At 56.4% G+C, this 18,942-nt stretch overlaps 1 protein-coding gene across 1 annotated transcript in view; it reads right to left on the reverse strand.

The window, feature by feature from the left end:
• The window catches only part of NIBAN2 (niban apoptosis regulator 2), a 51,711-nt gene that overhangs the window by 10,619 nt on the left and 22,150 nt on the right, over window positions 1-18,942 (reverse strand). The window contains exons 2-5 of the mRNA XM_072777989.1: window positions 9,205-9,335; window positions 3,667-3,795; window positions 1,924-2,029; window positions 659-826 (exon numbers count right to left, since the gene is read on the reverse strand). Coding sequence (XP_072634090.1) covers window positions 659-826; window positions 1,924-2,029; window positions 3,667-3,795; window positions 9,205-9,335 — 534 coding nt within the window. The remainder of the gene's footprint in view (window positions 1-658; window positions 827-1,923; window positions 2,030-3,666; window positions 3,796-9,204; window positions 9,336-18,942) is intronic.

Consider the following 18,942-nt stretch of genomic DNA (forward strand, 5'->3'; position numbering starts at 1 on the left):
TCTCAGGGTCCTGGGACTGAGCCCCACATCAGACTCCTGGCCCAGCACGGAGTCTGCTTCTCCATCTCCCTCTCCCTCTGCCTCTACCCCAACTCATGATTTCTCTGTCTCTCAAATAAATAAATAAAATCTTTAAAAAAAAAAAAACAAAAAAAAGGTCGCAGGGCAGCCTCAGTCAGTGGACCATGCAACTCTTAATCTTGAGGTTGTGATTTGAGACCCCACATGAGGTACAGATATTGCTTAAAAATAAAATCTTTTTTTAAAAAATTAAACACTGTGAATCCTACACCCTAAGACTCAGGAGAGATTATTACTTTACTTTTTAAAGGCTCCGAGAGGTAAGCTGGTCTCCTGAAGTCATGGTTCTATAAAGGGGCAGAATCAGGATCATGATCCTACACCCCAGGGTCCAAGGGCTCAACAACCCTACCCCTCTGAGAATAATTCCCAAATTTTTTCCAAGTACCACAGAACTGTTTCCTTCAAGGATGAAAGTCAAATGGCAACCTCACCGCAGCTTCCTGCAAACCTGTCTGAAATTTAGAAGCACTCATAGAGCAGGGTTGCCACACCACACTCAGCCAGCAGGTGTCACCAGTCGGCACACGACCCAGGCCAGCCCCCTGCCCCTCACTGAGCTCCGAGCGCCCCTCACCATTGTTGCAGTGCCGGATGCAGTCCTGCAGGACTGCCTGCCACTTGTCCTGCTCGGCTTCTGTCATCATGCAGAAGTAGTAGTGCCGTGCAGAAGGGTGCCAGAGGATGAGCGGGAACTGCGTCGGGCACTTGAGGATGGGGGTGCTGCCCGACTTGGAGGTGATCCCTGCAGAGACAGCAGCACACTTCTTTTTCACTACATCCCCCAGAGCCCCACTTAAGGGACCTCAGAATCCCCTGGCATCTGTTTGGACCCATTCCTCAGAGCTGGCAGGGCTCTAAACTGCACGCCTGAAGCACAAGCATCACAGGGTCAGAGCCCAGAGGCTCAAAGGCTGAGTGTGACCTTCTTGGATTTCCCTTCAAATTTCGGCTGCAGAGGCCAATGTGTGGCTTAAATGTCCAAGAGGGAGGTCAGTCTCAGGGGTGGGGGACAAAAATACATAAAAGGAGATTTTTCTCTATTTTGTCCGCAGGGATATTCGAGATCCAGTGAGATAAGAGGTCCTGGGCAGGGACCGCGCCACTGTTAATAATACAATGGCAGTTCTTCTTCGAGCCCTGGCTCTGCATCCCATGTGGGGCATGGGTGCACACAGCACCTCACAGGGCCTACACAACACCCCAAGGTCAGACCCGTTGGTGCCAAGCTACTGAGAAGACACAACAAAAGCAAAGCCAGAGTCCGGGGTGGAATCTGGGAATGCTGGGGTCTAGCTGAGCTCTCAACCCCACCGGGCACATTGCTCCGGAGCCCCATCTGAGGGCACAGGCTGCCCCCCAGATCAGCCTTCTCTCCCCCTGCCACCTGGTTTCCCTGGGATCATCTGGGAGGCAGATGTGCTCCCTCAAGGCTGCTTCTGGGAGTCCCCAACAGCATGGGGTGGAAACAGGACACCTAGAAAAACTCCCCACAAATGCAGTGTTGACTCCGCAGTTTACAAAGCAGGGACATCTTGCTCGCTTTCTCCAGGCATCTCACAAGGCCTCAGGGAGGCGGGAAGGGCAAAGAGCAGAACCCCACTGCACAGCTGTGACTGTAAGGCTCAGGAAGTGGGCACGCAGGTGGGAGCCAACACCGGTCCGGTCCCGTTCACTGGGCGGCCTCAGGTAAACTGCCTCTCGGCTCCCCCTCTGATGGCACATGCTGCCCCTTGAGGCCTGGCCACTCTCTGCAAATGTGAGCTTGGAGCGCTTGGCTACATCCTGGGCCGAAGCAGGGCACTTTGGCCTGGGATGGGGCAGGGGGTGGGGGTCCTTTACCTGGTAAGGAGTTGCTAACAAGCTCCAGGTACTGATCCACGGAGGTGAGGATCTTGTAGCCTGCACTGTTGATGACAGCCCGGGGTGGGACCTGCCGCTCGTAGGCCTGAGAAAGGGACAAGAGAGATGGTCCCTGGGGGTTACAGCAGGGCCAAGCTTAAGCCCCATCTCCAACTCTGGCCCCAGTGCCCTCTGGGTGTTGTCTGCCTGACGCAGGGAGCAGGAGGGAAGGGGAGGAGGAAGTGAGAGAAGAGGAGGAGGAGCCCACCCCACATGGTGACTGCAGACCATCTGGTGTAGTGACCTGGGTCACAGCTTTGAACTCAAATCGCAGCTCCACTGAGCACTGTCTGTGCGATGCAGACATTAAATTCCTTCACGTCCTATGCTTTAGTTTCCTCATCTGTAAAACCAGGGCAATGACAGCTCCTGCCCCACGGGGCTGTGTAAGGACTGCGTGGCCAGATGATCCATATAACATGATGAGGTCAGGGCCTCACAGCCAGACGCAGTAAGCATTACCAGCATCACTGCCCCTCTTAGCAGCAGCCACCACTAACTGAGTGTTTATTACACACCAGACACCGTGCGAAGGGCACCGCATGCTTCCTTCCACAAAATTCTCATAAGCCCAGAGGTGAGTACCATTGCTAGCCACAAGTTCACAGCTGGTACACCGCCAACCTACGACATGAAACTGGTCTGTGAGCCTCTGGGGTCCAGAGTCTACGACCATTACCCTGAACTGCCCAGAAAATTCCTAGGTTCTGAGCTCCACACAAGTCCCCTTTGGAGGAGATTTAGGCCTGGACACGTCTTTAATACACCAGAGTGCGGAGAAAGTGGTTCTAACATAGTAGCTCATACAGCAGGGCTGCCATGCTGCACCTGGCCACTAGGTGTCACTACCCAACACATTTCTTCAGAACAGCTCAGGACCCGCAGGGCAACGGATTGGCAGCGGGAACCCAGTCATTAGTACCATCAACATCATCTGAGAATTTGTTAGAAATGCAAATTATCAGCCCTGCTCAGGCCTAGATCAAGCTGGGTAGGCCCAGCAACCCATTTCATATGCCTTCCAGGGGATTCTGATGTGTGCTATCATCTTGAGAACCATTGCCGGGGGCAACCAGGCTGCCCTCCACACTGTTTATATTTCTTTAACATTGATTTTTCTTGAATACAGGGCACTCAGGTCTGTCCTTTGCTATTTTGGAAAAATGTTTGGTAGAGGAAATTGGATCTGTGGCTCAACCGGGACGGCAGGGAGGGCCCAAGACAAAGATTAGGAACAACTGGCAGGACATCTACCCACTTGGCAGCAGGGGGATGCCAGGGGGCAGAGGAATCAGGAAGGAAAAAGATGGGACCGCCTCCCCTGAAGTAGTGGGGGAAGGGAAAGGTCAGACTCCTGTGTCAGTGGTTGGTTGTGACTGTTGATGAGCAAGGATGGGAGGGGTCAGGGAGCTGCAGGAAGCCCAGCCAGGAAGGAGGCTGGGGTGGGGGCTGGGGGGGAGGCCCAGGGACTGGAGGCCCAGGATAGACTGGAAGTAGGTAGGGGGCTAGTGGCGAGCTGCTTCCAGGGGGAGGCAAAGTGAAAGGTGACCCCCAGAGCTGGGCCCCTGGACAAATCACATGCTGTTTAGAGGGGAGCAGGTTGGGGGCGGGGGCTGTGCAGAAGGAGCAGAGCAGGAGACAGACCGACCGAGGTGGGGAAGAGGGGGGTGTTCGGTGGCTCACCACTTTGTTCTCATACAGCACCAGCCCGTAGTTGTGAGGCACGAGACTGAAGCGGTTCCGCCACTTCTTGTTGTCCTCCTGGTACTGGAAGAGGTTCCCGGAGAAGATGATGCGCTCATCCAGCGGCACCTGAGGGGGGGGTGGGTGTGAGGTCCAGCTCACCCACAGCCCAGCCGGGCAATGGGGGCCCCCAAGAAGGGGGGGCTGTTGAGCACATCCCCCTGTCCTGATCACCCTAAGTCCCCCTCTGAGGCAGGGCAGCATCTTAACCATATGGTGGATGAGGAGTGAGGCTCAGGGCACAGGGCCTTTTTCCCAAGGGCCAGCAGAGCCACAGTGATGCCAGGACTCACACCCAAGCACCAGCACTCAGGGCCCAGCCCAGACCAAGAGGCCACTCCCCCTCTGTCCTGGCCCCAGAGGGCACCCTTGCTTTGGGGCAGATCTCTGGGGCCCCCGGCAGGCTGCTGTCGTGGCCACCATCAGGCCAGTGCGGTGAAGGCCCCTGGGCCTGGGAAAGTCTCTCCTGCTCTAGGCCTCTGTCACCCTCAGGGTAACAAAAACTTGGCCGAGGTGGCTCTGGAGAGCCTCCCTGGCTCTGACGGCTAATAAGACGAACTCTGCAAATTTGTGTGGGGTCGGAGGGGACCTTAGTTCGGAGGGTTCAGTGTTTGACCAGCATCCTGGCAGACTGATGACCAGTGTGGACAGCAGAGACACGCAGACCTTCCAGCAAAGCCCGAGCCTTGACTCCACTCAGTGTGACTTTGGACCTGTCACATCACCTCTCTGGGCCTCAGTGTCCTCATCTGTAACATGAGGACAGGGTGAGCACTGACCACACCCAGGTATCCCGAAGATTCCGTGAGAGGCCACGTGCAAGGACCACGCGCACCGGGCATGCTGTCTGCTCACTCACGATACGCAGGAGCCTCCGTGAGCGCTGTGAGGACTCCTCAGTCTGTGTCGGTCTCCCAGCTCCACAGACTGACTTATTTGGGGAGGAGGAGGGGTGGCCACCCTTGAGAGCGTGTTTCCTGAGCACACCCGCACGGGGAAGTTTCAGGAAAGGAGATACAGAGGCCACAGTGGGTAGGCTTACTCCTGAATGGGTAGAGTTGCAACACCTCCTATCTGTTCTGCAATAAAAATGAGGCCTTTTGCAGAAATAAACATGTATCCCACATAATAACGGGAGAAAGTATTATTATTAAGAGTGTCTGGGCAGCCCCGGTGGCTCAGCGGTTTAGCGCCACCTTCAGCCCAGGGCGTGATCGAGTCCCACATCGGGCTCCCTGCATGGAGCCTGCTTCTCCCTCTGCCAGGGCCTCTGCCTCTCTCTATGTCTCTCATGAATGAATGAATGAATGAATGAATGAATGAATGAATGAATGAATGAATGAATAAAATCTTAAAAAAAAAAAAAAAAGAGCGTCTAACCCTTCCCAGCTTCCCTGCTCAGCTTCAGGGTCTGCCCCCTGCAGCTGTGAGCCTTGGTCCCAAGCTGCCTGCCCCCCAGACCTTGTGTCTTCACAGGGGCCGCTTCACCCCAACAACCTCCCTACTCTTCGAAGGGAAATGCCAAAACACTCTTGGAAAATGAGGGCCCATTGTACTCAAACAATAGGACCCCGGGACGGCTTCCTACCCAGGGATAAAAATATTTACAGGAAAAGAAAATGCACACACACAGAGTGGGTCTTGCCCAAGTCACAGAGCTATGCTCGGTGGAATATCTTTAGACAGGGGCCTCTTCTCAAACCCAGCTCTGAAATCCCCATCTTGGGATCCCTGGGTGGCGCAGCAGTTTGGCGCCTGCCTTTGGCCCAGGGCGCGATCCTCGAGACCCGGGATCGGATCCCACGTCGGGCTCCCGGTGCAAGGAGCCTGCTTCTCCCTCTGCCTAAGTCTCTGCCTCTCTCTCTGTATGACTATCATAAGTAAATTAAAAAAAAAAAAAAAATGAAATCCCCATCTTTTCTAGAAAGAAAAAGCAGAGAGCTCCCCTGACACCCTGGTAAGACGCTTGCTCCCCCCAGGCCTCTGGTCTGGTCCTACCCCCTGCTTTGGGCAGGAGCCCCACCTCAGGGGCAGCGGAAAGCCCCAAGCAGGCCTTCCCAGCAGCGCCCCCAACCCACCCCCAGATCCTAGGGCAGCCCATAATGGGCGGTTGCTTGCGGGTTTAGGTTTTATTTTTAAGACTTTCAAATGGCAGAGTCATGTTTCCATTGGAAGGCCTACAGGAAATGAAACGGAACCTGACAGCTCAGGCAATGCTGCTGCGCTGGAGCCTTCGGCGGGTGGCGAACGGTCAGAGCACACACCCCAGCTCCACCGCCCCCGCCGCGGGAGCCCGGACGAGCGGCTCCATCTCTCTGAGCCATGTCGCAGGTATGGACATAAGCACGGCCCCTGAGAGCGATGCTGTGCCAGTTGGATGTGCAGTGCCCACACAGAACAACTACTCTTTTTATCATGATTTCTGGCTTTTTACGATTACTATTGTTATTGGATTATTGTTTCTATTATTTCCGATAAAAACAAATGATGTTATTAGGATGACAATTAAATGGCTATTTCTATTATCATATTATCATGATTTATCACAATGGCCAGTTTCCTGAGTAGCAAAATGGGACCAAAAATCCTTGCTTTTCGGGATTACGGGTGATTTCATTTTACTCCCCTTACTGAGGTGGCAACTTCGCGTTTTCCTACAATGGGTGTTAAAGGCATCACTAGTTGTCTCTCATGCAGAGGGACTCTCATGCCTCATGCTGTCAGATATCGCCACTCCCTCCTGGGAAACTGGGACCTGGGGGTGCCTGTGACACTACCCGAGTGGGCACCAGCCAGACACCCAGCCCAGGCCACACCTCCGGGCACCATCTCAGCCCTCCGCTTTCACAGGGTGGGGAGGGGGCATGACACCAAGGGACCAGACCACCTTTTCTGGGCCCAAATGCAAAGCATCACAAGATGCTCAGAGGCTCTGGCATACAGCCCCAGCCTGTCTTCCACCCCAGGCAGGAATCTGGCACCTGACTTGTGTCCTGCCTCCACCATCCATGGGAGCCCCTGAAAGGCCCCGTTCTACATGCGGCTCCCTCGGTCTCATGTTCTCTCCTCCTGGCGGCAGGTCCTCGGTGGAGATGGCCCTTCTTCCAGGAAGCCCTGATGGGTCCCCAGACGAGGCCAGACCCCCCCACCCCAGTCTGAGTTCACTCAGTCATCTCCTTGATGGCACTAAGTTCATCCTGTGATGGTTTACTGTCCACCTCCCCAGTGTGTATGGGACCAGCAAGGGCGGTGCGGCCCTACACCTGTCCTGGCTCAGTGTGTGCGCCTTTTTTCGGGGTCCTGCCCGTCTTTTTCCGGGTCCCCCCCAAGAGCTGATGCCTCCAGCTGTCCCTCCCACTGAGAAGACACCAAAGGGTAACACATCCTGAAAGAAGCCTGGTCAAGGGAGCCAGTGCCTGCTCCTCTGGTCTCCCGGTGAACGGATACGTTTCCCGCCACTCGGGTTTGGGGGAGGGGGTGGGGGCAAGGAGGAAACCACCCCAACCCTCCCAGTCTGGGGCCTTCTGAGGCCGCTCTGCTCTGCCACCTCAGCAAGGCCCGTATCGCTCCCCTTCTGTACAATCCGGGTCCCCTTCTGCATAATTGGCATCCCATCTACACCCCCCCACCAACCCCCGTCCCCACGCTGCTCTCATTCTTCAGGCCCATCGTGGCCATTCTGAGCATCAGTTACACACAGAAACGGAGGCTCGAGAAGGGGATGCCACAGGCTACAGGTGACCCGGCAAGACGGGACTTGCACCCCTTAGTCGCCCCACCTGCTCCCCTCATTCTCTCGTGGAGCCATCTCCACAGCCCTCTGCAGGGGTCCCCACTTGTCAGGTGGGGGAACAGAGGCCTGAGGACTGACTCAGCCCAAGCCAGCAGCTACCAGGAGGCCCCGGGCCCGGTCCCCCGTGTTCTCTCCCACTGGGGCACAGCGGTCCAGCCTCCATCCCTTTATGGTTCTGTCTCGGGCCCCTGAAGCCGGCACACAGGCTGACCCGGGCAGCCCAGAGGAGGCCAACAGGACAGCGCGGGGAGGTGTGGCAAGGTGAGCGAGGGCAGCTTTGGAGCTCACCAAGCATAGAAATGAGCTGCTCAGGACCCAAGTCCCAGCACTGGGGTGGCCTGACCGACCCGGTGTGGAGCCCACCCACAGAGGGATCGGCTGAGCCAGTCCAGTTCCCCAGGGAGAAGCTAGCAGGCACTCTGAGGGGGCCACCAGCTAGGAGTAAGTAGCCTGTCAGCTGCTCCAAGGCCGCCTGCAGAAGAGGTGAGGCGGGCACCCTTCCTCCCTGTCGCCCTTCCCTCTGCCATCCCCTGGCGTTCCAGGGGGAAGAAGGTGAAGATCACCGAAAGGGAATATCCTGGACTTCCCTGGACTGACTCGGACCCCCCTGTCCCAGCCCCAGAGGAGTAGGGCTGGCTTCTCACCCCCCAGGCTCAGGCCTGGGACTGCTGGCTTCCAGCTCGACACTCACAGCCCAGCCTGTGTTCCAACATTCCCTCACCTCCTCCCCACCAGTCCCACCCCCGGCCCCACACAGAGGCCAGGCAACACTAGGAGGTGTTCCTTCCCAGGAGGCTCTGTTTGCCTCCTTCAGCCCATGCTGACCCGTGGGCTGGAGCCTACACAGCTTCCAGTCCCTCACTCAACAAACATTTTTATTTTTCACTCGACAAATATTTACTGGACAAACACCATCCTGCTAATAACAGGATAATGACAAGGCTGATGATGCTGACAGTATCAGCCAGGGCTCACCTGCGCCTTCCCTGCTCCAGGCACCCACTGACTGATTCTTTAATCCTCACAACCACTCTATACAGGTATTCTTATCCCATTTCACAGATGGGTAAACTGAGACTCCATGAGGTGAGGTGATTTGCTCGCCGGCACAAGGCCTCTAAGAGGCGCAGCCGATGGCACGTGAGTGACTCAGTTGGTTAAGCATCCGACTCTTGATTTCGGCTCAGGTGGTGATCTCGGGGTCCTGAGGTTGAACCCCACGTCAGGCTCCCTGCTCAGCGGGGAGTCTGCTTCTCCCTCTCCCACTGCCCCTCTCCCAGCTCATACGTACTCCCTCAAATAAATATACAAAATCATGAATGAATGAAGAAAGAAAGAAAGAAAAGAAAGAAAGAAAGAAAGAAAGAAAGAAAGAAAGAAAGAAAGAAAGAAAGAAAGAAAGAAAGAAAGAAAGAAAGAAAGAACGAGCAGCCGGGCTTGAACCCAGGCCTGTCAAGATGATTCCAGAGCCCCGGCTCTACCCATGGAGGGGTGGAACCGGCAGGGAGTCCCCAGGGCGAATGAAGGGGTCTTGGCAAGGCCACCAGGCTATCTGCCAGTTCAGAAGCTAGGTGGGGTCCCTAGAGACCGTCAAGGCCACAATGGTACACTGAGGCCCAGGGGTGTGAAGCTGCTGGGCCAGGCCGCGTCAGAGCCCGCCCGGAACCGCGCTCAGCACCTCTCACCTTGCGCCAGAGCAGCTGCGACTGCGGCGCCCCCGTGGCCTCGATCTCGTGGCGCATGCTGTGGAAGAGGGCCACGCCGTACTGGTCCTCATAAAACCGGAGGAACTCCGTCAGGATCTTCCCGGTCTTCTCTGAAAGGGAAGAGCAAACCGGGCGTGAGATCGTTGTCCCCGTTACTGCCGGCGGCAGCCACGCTCCGGCGTCCTGCTCCCAAGACGGTGTGCACGAGCTCAGGGCACCGCGCCGGCCCGAGCGGCGGCTCCCTGCACCCGCCGGGTCGCCCGCACAGGAAACCGGGCAAGGGCCAAGACGCTGAGCCTCCCGGCCACCAGGCAAACCCAGGCCCGTCGGGAACCCAGAAGGCCCTTCAGGGGGTGCCCCGCGCCTGCGCAAACAATTTTAAGGACACATGTGACGCCTTCGCTCCTCTAGGCATTACCCACGGAACGGCTGGCAGAAGAGCAGGTGCACGAGTCACCCAGGCAAGTGGCCGAACTGAGCCAGGTGTGCGTGCATGGAGCCCGATTCAGGCCATACAGGTGCCCCTGGGACGGCGGGGGTGCGGGGGGGGGGGCCCTGCAGGTGCCACCAGACGGACGGTGACCACACTCAGCCGCATAAAGAAAAGTCGGTTCCAGAATCACGTGTTGCATATCGCTTCGTTTAAAATTACTGTTTGTGCCTATAAATGATTTATGCTTGGAGACGGCGGAAAAGGTCCGGGAAGGCAGCGCTCCCACCTGTTCCGGGCGGGACCCCTGGGTGTGGCAATGGGACCGGCCAAGTGAACTGCATTTTCTGCTTTATTCACTTTTATAGGCATTTGAATTATTTTACAACCACGAGCGAGCCCTTCCACAATCAAAAAAATAAACATTCTAAAATTAACTCACCTACCAAGTTAACCACCTTTTTGCTTCCATTGGCCATTTGCTTCTCTCTGCTGCTAAAGCAGTTTCTGAACAGAGAAGGTGACTATGGTGGCCTCCAGAGCTCGCCCAGCACATGTCAGACACTCAGTCCTGGCACTGCCTGGGCATCCCTATTACAGATGAAGAAACTGAAGCCCAGGGAGGGTGGTGACCCATGACAAGGAGGCCCTCTCTTTGGGAGAGATTTCCTGGTCCTGAGAAGCTACCGCTGGAGAACCAACAGCTGTGCTGGCACACCATGCGGCTCCCCTCTCTGGGCCGCAGTTCCCTGAACGCTAAGAACATTGGACTTGATGGCAGACAGGCCCTGCCACCTCTCACAGTCCTGGATTCCAGGTTTGAAGCTCTGGGCCTTTCTCAAGGAAGGGACACCATCCCTCCTACAGCTAGTCTCTGCTTGCCAAGAGCACCCAGCTAGGACAGCATTTCATCTAATCCTCTCAAGAGCCCTGTCAGGTAGGGCTGGTGTTATTCCCATTTTTGAGAAGACCCCGAAGAAGAGCTGAGACCCAGAGAGGTTCAGTCACTGGCACAAGGTCATGGAGCCAATGGGTAGTGGAGCTCAGATGCAGTCCTGGGGCCTGCAGCTAGGAGCTGGTGGCCAGGGAAGAGGGCTGAAAGAATGTGCCACCTCCCCACCCGGGGTCTCAGGCAGGCTCGATCCCTCTACTCTCTCTTTGGAAGAGCTCGGCCCAAGGACCCCTCTCTGCAGATCCTGCCTGCGGTCCCCTTTCCTGGAATGAGGTCACGGCTGTCCAGATTCCAATCCAGGGAGAGGAAGGGGGTAACAAATGAGGAATTTGCTTTGAATGCCTATTTTTTAAAAACCATAAACAACCAGAACGCTCTCAAAGACCACGGGAATTGTTTTTGAAAAATGATGAGGCAAGATTGGGAGGAGTGGGGGGAACAGGCAAGAAGGGATAATGAATTGGAGCCAAATAGAGAAAATGGGATCAGGTAACAATAGTGAAGCTGCTGTGATTTATTACTATCAGCATAGCCACCACTTGTTGAGCGTTAACCTGAGCTGGTGGGTGGGCAAGTTCTGCATGCAGGATCCCACAGAATCTTCATGAAGGCCTCAGGGAGTCACTGCTACTGTTTTCCCATTTTAGGGATGAGGAGGCTCACAGACCAGGACTGGAGAGCCAGGGTCTCAGCCACCAGGCCAGGCAGCTTCAGCCCAGGGCTTTGTCCCGACTCTGCCCCAAGCAGCCAGACACCCAATGGGAACTCTTCCAGCAAGCAGGATCCTGAGGATCCTCCAGCCACAGCTCTGGGAGGCCTGACCTGCCCCTGCTATACTCAGCCTCAGAGCAATATTTCCAGAAGGTCCAGAATCTGCCCTGACCCTTGGGAAGCCAGGCCCAGGAGGAAGCTGCTATCCTGTGTCAGAATTCGAACCCAGGTCTGCCTAACCCACAGCATGCTCTCAGCAAAACCCAGATATTGCACCTAAGCAGGGGGTGGCTAAGTTTAGAAGTTAGAAGGTCCTAAGGCCAGACTGGGGAGGACAGGAAGGGCAAAGCTGCATCCCATCATCCCATCAGGTGTGTCAAGGCCCCGAGGCAGGAGGTGAGCTATAGGTTGGAGAGGAAGCTGGGAAGGCTGAGGAAGTGAAAGCCAGAACAAGGTGACCCAGAAGGAGCCACAAGGCAAAGATGAAGCTGATAGGATTGAAGTATCTGGGCGGAGAAGGGCCAGGTGGGGATGGGGGCAAGGAGAAAATTCACCATAGCCCTCCTACGGGGATGCGGACAAGTTTTCCAAGTGAGACTGAGGGACCAGAGTCCAGGGGTGGAGGGCATGGGGACTTGGGGGGGAGTCACCAGGCAGGGAGTGGAGAGGCGAGAGGGGACGGGCTGAAACGGACAGAAAATGAAAGAGGAAAAGAGGAAGTGGTCCGAGGCACCTTGCACCCCCAAACAGACGGCAGCTGCCCTGGCCCCCACTTCACCGGGCATGAGAACTATATAGATCTGGATAGGTAATTCAGATAAATCCTTTGCTACCTGAAATTCCAAACAGTCACAGTAGGGTCTCTCACGACCCAAACTTGCTCTCCCAATGCAGGAGCCCAATGCATCGAGATGCCAGTATCTAAGGATTGAGTGCAAACCAGGGAGGATGGGCCCGGCATCCTTCTGCTCACCACTAGATCCCCCAGCTCCCCCGTGCGGGCTGGCACAGGCAGGTGCTGGGCAAAGGGGGTGTCCACTTGCCAGTCACTAAGTGCACACTCTGCGCCAGGCCCCACAGGACTGGGGAAGCCACTGGGCCGGGGGAGGGGAGGACATCATTCCCCAAGGGATCAAGGACTAGAGAGAGTCCCCAAGCAGTGCCAGGAAACTGGGTGCACCCAGAGCCAAGTCTGGCCAAAGGAGGGCTAGAAAGGGAAGACCAGGCAGGGGGGGTGAAGGGGGTAGGGCCAAGGGATGGCTTCTCGGCAAGGGTAGCGCTGAGCACATTCTTGAGGGATGTCCTAAAACAGCTTGGAAGGAACTGCCTTGTGCTTGGTACAAAGGAAGTGGCACAGAAGACAGAGGATGAGGACTCAGGAGCCATAGGGGGTCTAGGATTTGGGGCTGGAAAGAACTCTGAGAGGCAGGCTGGGGAAGGCAGTCCAGTCCCCTCCTGGGATAAAGGGCTCATGGGGGAGGAGCCCTGAACAGGATCCCCAGGCCCTGGCCACCTTGGATGCTCCTGCCTGCTGAGCCTTCCTGTAAGCATTGCTCAGCACCCCCTTTTATCCCTTCCTGGCACCCCACGAGGAGGCTGTCTCCCTGAAGCTGCCCAGGGATTTTACAGTTCAAGTCCCCACTGCAGCGTCCCCGCCTGGATGTGTGTGGATGGTCCCCAGGCCCCAGGGGGCGGGGGGTGGCGCGCAGGTGCCCTCTCCTCTCCTGCCCATACCAGCTCTTACCCCTCATTCCACGGCTTCTGAAGACACCACATGCCATGGATTTAGGGCCACCGAGACAAAGGCTCACCACCCCAAAGGGCACTCTGAGCCGCAGGGTAGCAGAGGCTCCCCGGAGGTCACAAATCCAGAGGCAGTTGGGGTTCAATCCACAGACTGCTGACTCCCTCCTACATCTGGCTCTGACCACAGTCCACAGGGCCTTACAGGACATCCCTCCCACCAAGGACAGACAGACACTGTGGCTCCATCCCCAGAGGGAGGGCCGACCCAGGGAAGGTACAGAGATGCTGGCACAGAGCCATCTGAGAGCATGTGCCGGCCTCACCCACCTTCCACATCTTATCTGCCCTCCCTCCTGCACCGACCGACTCAGCCTTGGGCACTGCTGTAGGAGATGCCACAGGGCAGGGGCTGACAAGCCACCCAGCCCTCTCAGAGCCTTGAGGCAGGAAGGAAGGGACGCTCAGATCCATCTGAGGATTAACTGCAAACCCCGGGATGGTGGGCCTGGCATAGGCAAGTGCCGTAGGATGGGCCCTGTGACAGGACAGCTCAGGAAGTGCTTGGCTCAGGACTTCCCTAAATGTTCCTATGATATCACTATTAATCACAGTAGTGCTCAGCTCATCACAACAACGACAAGAGACTGAAATTTTGATTAACAGGTATAATTTTTACAGCTTGAAAAAATCCAGGGAAGGTTTTTTTGTTTTTTTGTTTGTTTGTTTGTTTTTAAAGAACCAGGACAAGAATCACAAAATAATAATGAAAGTGATAGGTATGTCTTCAGCTGACAGGCCAGACAGGACAGCCTGCTGGACAAAGGAGGAGCTCAGGCAAAAGTAAGGGGGCGGGAAAGCCAGGCCAGGTGCGTGCAAGGAACGTGCAACCCTACTTCCCACCTGACCGCGGAGAGGCTCCCCGACATCATCCTCAGCCTCCGCCAGCATATCCTGCAGAGTTAGGCGGTAAGCTCACCCCACTCAGACTCAGGGCCCCGTGCACACACTCAGATTCTTCAAATGGCCCCGGAGCTGAACAAAACCCTCCACTTTACAGGTATATAAGCCAATACTTGGAAAGATAAATGACTCAAGAAAAGTCACTTCACTCATTGGTCAACAGAAACCCACTGAGCACCTCCATGGAGCTGTCACAGGAAGCATCCACCTGTGGGGTCCCTCTTTAGCCCAAGAAGGCAGCCCAAGAATTCTGGGAGTGGACCTGAGTGTCCCATTCTGCATCCAGACACCTCAGGGAGCCACTGCCCCCTCCCTGGAACCTCCATCTCCAGATCACATCTGCAGTATGAGGGCAGCAGGCTCCATCTGGCTCAGGACTTGGGGGCCAGGGTGAAATGCACGCACGCGTGCACACATGTTCAATAGTCCACTGAACCCTAACAGAGACTGTTATCCCCACTTTACAGATAAGGAATCTGAGGCTCAGGGAGACCTGGCGACCTACTCAGAGATGCACAGCCCAGAAGGGGAAAGCCTGAACAAAGCCCCCACCCCATAAAGCCTCCTCATCCAACATCCTCCCACATGGCACCACAATATAGTTTCCAAAGCCCTGCCTTAAAATTTCTTTTGGGGGGGAGCCCCCATGGCGCAGCAGTTTAGTGCCACCTGCAGCCTGGGGTGTGATCCTGGAGACCCACGATCGAGTCCCACATCAGGCTCCCTGCATGGAGCCTGCTTCTCCCTCTGCCTGTGTCTCTGCCTCTGTGTGTGTGTGTATGTCTCTATGAATAAATAAATAAAATCTTAAAAAAAAAAAAAGAAAGAAAATTTCTTTTGGGGTCTTTGCCCCAAGAGGCAGGCAAAACACACTTTACTATCCCCATTTTACAGATGAAGAAACTGAGGTTCAGAGAGGCAAAATGACTTTCCCGAGGTCACATAGCTGAGACCTGTCAGAGCAAGGACTGAAGCCTGGGGTCTCCAGCCCCCATCTGGTCAGAGCTGGGACCCTTACACCTACTGGATCCTTACCTGTCCATCTTCTCTGGGCCTTAATTTTCCTACCTATAAAATGGGTGGGTGGGTCTCTGTTGGCTCAGCTGATCTAAAATCTCAAAGATGATCTAACCAGGGTTGCCCTGGCCCCAGAAGCAGACCAGGATGCTGGCCTCAGCACCTCCTCTGAGCTGCTGGTGAGTCATCTCTGAGTCGGAGCTGACCACAGGCCCCTCAGGCTGGACGGAAGGATGGGGAGGGAAGTCAGGGAGGCGGAGGCAGGACTCAGCATCATGCTACCTGTGTACAAGGCACCATCTCTACTGAGCACACAGGCTCCGAGTTCAAGTCCTGAGTCTGCCACCGACTAGTTGGGTGGCCTTGGCCAAGGCACTTCCTCTCTCTGAGCCTCGGTCTCCCCTCTGTGAACTGGCACAACAGTATCTGCCTTATCACCCGGGTTATAGGAAGATCAAGATCACAGAGCTAACAGGCACAAAGCGCTTCATCCTGGCAGAGGCGGCATGTTGCTAACGGGGGCTCCTATAACGTGCCGCTTGTTCAGGTTCCTGTAATTCAGGGAGAGGCCCTTGAAACACCCTGGCCTGGCCCGGCCCCAGGACCAGCAGCAACGGTAGCCAAGGCATCCGGAAGCACTTTAATCTGATTTTCCAAACTGACAACAGTAAGGGTCACGCTGCTTCCTGCGCTCAGAAACTGGGGGCTGGGCGAGAATGTGGGAGGCCCCGGGGTAGCCTGGAGTCCCCTGCAGACTCTGGGGAGCTGGGGCCCCTGCCCATCATGCAGGTGACAAACCTGAGGCTCAGACAGGAGAAGCGGCTCGAGGAGCCGAGGATGAGAGAAAGGAACACAGGGCGCCCCAGAGAGCCTCGAAGGCCTTCCTATGGCCTCCCAATGCCCACCACGCGTCTCACCGAGATCAACCCCCCAGGGGTCACCTGGACCCTGGGGCAGGTGGTGTCTGTACTGGTGGCACATTTCAGACAAGGAGAACCAAGATCCCTGCCAAGTCCTTCTCCAGCTGGGGGAGCAGCAGAGGCAGGATCCGAGCCCAGGCCCGGGACCCCTTCCACACTGACCACGGGGACCCCGGGACAAAGGGGGCAATCTCTGGCCGAGATGGTGGCAGCCTTGTGCAGCCACAGGGGCTTCACGCTGGGCCCAGCCCCGGTGAGGCCCATGCTGAGGGCAAGGTGCCAGGCCTGTTCCAGGCTCATCCGGTCCCTCCAGCGGGCCCCAGGGACACACCTCACCCATGAGACCCGGCCCAGTTTCAGAGCTGAAAGAGATCTGCCGAGTGAAACCAGGCAGGCAGCATCCTGTAGGGCAGGGCAGGCTCGGAACCTACGTACCTGGTTCCCAGAGCAGGAGAGAGGTGAAGGCCCGAGGTGGGGAAGTAGGAGGCAGCCAGGGACTCAAGTTTGCCCTGCGTCACACGATCCTCCAAACGACCGCCATCCCCACTATCCACCTAGGAGAGCGGGGAAAGTTTGCAGGCCAGAGAGGTGGCAACACTCTCCTGGGGTCACACGGCATATCCCAACAGAGCTGGGTCAGCATGCCAGGCCCCCAGTGCCCAGCCCGGGGCCCTTCTACTTGGCCACCCTACTATCACTATGAACACATCCCGGCCACAGCCCAGTGTTCAGCACCTCCTCTACACCCAGCGTGGTGCTCCACGATTACACGTGTTATTTCATGTGTTGTCCCTACTTTACAGAGGAAGACACTGAGACTCAGAGGGGTTAAGTGACTTCTCTGGAGACACACAACTTATCGATGCCAGGAACCTAGAACAGCTTGAGTCTACCACAGAACCAAAGTTTGGACAAATCTACCTTCCCTCCACCTGCCAGCCTCTGGGAGCAGGGGTGCCAGGCCATCCTGGCCCTGTGGGTGGCCACTGCCAGAAAGGCTGACACGGCTCCTGCTCAGGACCTGTAATCAGGGGAGGAAGTCAGGAGGAGGGGGTAATGACAGGCTCCACTGGCCAGCAGAGGAGGGGGACTGCCCAACCACCCATGAGAAGAGCTTGAACTAGCAGCCAGAACCCTGCAGAGTGAAAGCCAAGAGGGGGTTAAGTCAGCTAAGTGTTCCCTCCGAGCAACCAGGCAGTCCTTGTTCAGAAGGGAGACAGCACCCAGAGAGGGCAAGGGACTGACCAAGGCAACCCCACAAATAACCCTCGAAGGAGTTTGCTCAGAGCACCAGGAGCGGCAGGGCCCTGGGACCTCACTTCTGGGCCTGAGAGGACTCCCACCCCACCCATGCCCCATGCCCCAGTGGAAGGCCTTCAGAGTGAGGTGGACTTCCTAGTGACCAGGGGCCAGTCAGGAGGTACAAGCTGAGGGATCCCTGGGTGGCTCAGTGGTTAAGCGTCTGCCTTCGGCTCAGGGCATGATCCTGGAGTCCCAGGATTGAGCCCAACATCGGGCTCCCTGCGGGGATCCTGCTTCTCCCTCTGCCTATGTCTCTGCCTCTCTCTCTGTGTCTCTCATGGAGAAATAAATAAAATCTTAAAAAAAAAAAAAAAAAAAAAAGAAAGGTACAGCTAAGCCTTGACCATGCCACTGGTCACTGTCCCACTGGTCCCCCAACCAAGCCATTCCCATCCGATGTCTGCCCTGCCTCCAAATCTCTACCCACTTCCACTCCTGGCTCCTTCGGATCCTTCGCCTACAAGAGCCACAGGGATCTTTTTGTTACAACTCTCTCCCTGAACCTCCTCTGCTCAACAGCCTTCCATGGTTCCCACTGCCTTTGGGACAAAGACTAAACTCCTCAGAATGCCCCCAGGCTCCTGCATGCTCTTCCCTGCCACGGGGTCCTGCGCAGGCTGCTCTCCAGGTCAGGAACATCCCTACCTCCTGCTCAGCCCCCCTCTGCACGCTCCTTCCTCCAAGGTGCCCCTGACTCTCAGTGGGCAAAGGCCTGTTCCCTGTCGGACTCCCCAGGCAGTATCCACCACATCTGGGACAGGGCCTGGCACATAGTAGGAAGCTCAGGCTGAGAAGCCAGAGGCAGCGATCTGGAGCCAGGGCCACCCCCGACACAGAGCCACCCTCATTGAGCAATAAAGCTCCCCACACACACCCCAGAGATTCCTCAGCACAGAAAGGGAAGCTTATGTCCAGCCCAGGGGCCGTGCCAGGTCCCAGGAATGGGAGGATATGCACAAGGCCGTCCTTCTTCCTCGGGAAGGTGACTGCCACCCACGAGGTCCCCTCCCTGGCGGCCTCAGGTGCCCTGAAGGGACGGACCCTCTGCTGGTCACCCCTTCCCTGGGGCCAGTTATTAGGAAGGAAAATCTCTCCCCATAAATACAGCAGTCTGCAGCATGCCAAGGCCCGATCACACCAACCACCTGATGGTGTGCCAGCCCTGCGCAGGGGACTTCATGTGGGTGATCAAAATGGCCCAGGGAGGGAGGTCTGTTATTACCCCAGTGGACAGAGGAGGGAGGAAAGCCTCACGGATGGAAGGGCACAGTGCTGGCTGCTGACACCCAGGCTTACTCTGTAGGGGCTCTACTGCATTTGACACCGAGCCCTGGCAACAGCCCCAGGAGGTGGGCATGGGTATCACCCCCACTGAGGAACAAGAGACTGTGAGGCCCAAGGACTCGTCCAAGGTCAGCCAGCTGTCAGGTGAAGGAGCCTGAATCCAAGCCGGGGCTGGAACCCAGGCTCCCAGCGCCATGGAAACATAGTCATGCAAAGTGCTTCAGGGAGGCTCTGGCTGGCCTCTGACACCCAGGGAAGCTGGAGGCTTCCCATCACCACAGTCTCAGCACCTGCCACGGGCTCTGGCACACCGCGGCCCACAGACACTACACTGAATGGGATCCAGGACCCGCCAGGTTCTGAGCCCCACTTCCCTTCCCAGAGCCCACCCTAGC

This window comes from Canis lupus, chromosome 16 (genome assembly GCF_048164855.1).
Source record: "Canis lupus baileyi chromosome 16, mCanLup2.hap1, whole genome shotgun sequence".
Lineage (NCBI taxonomy): Eukaryota > Metazoa > Chordata > Mammalia > Carnivora > Canidae > Canis > Canis lupus.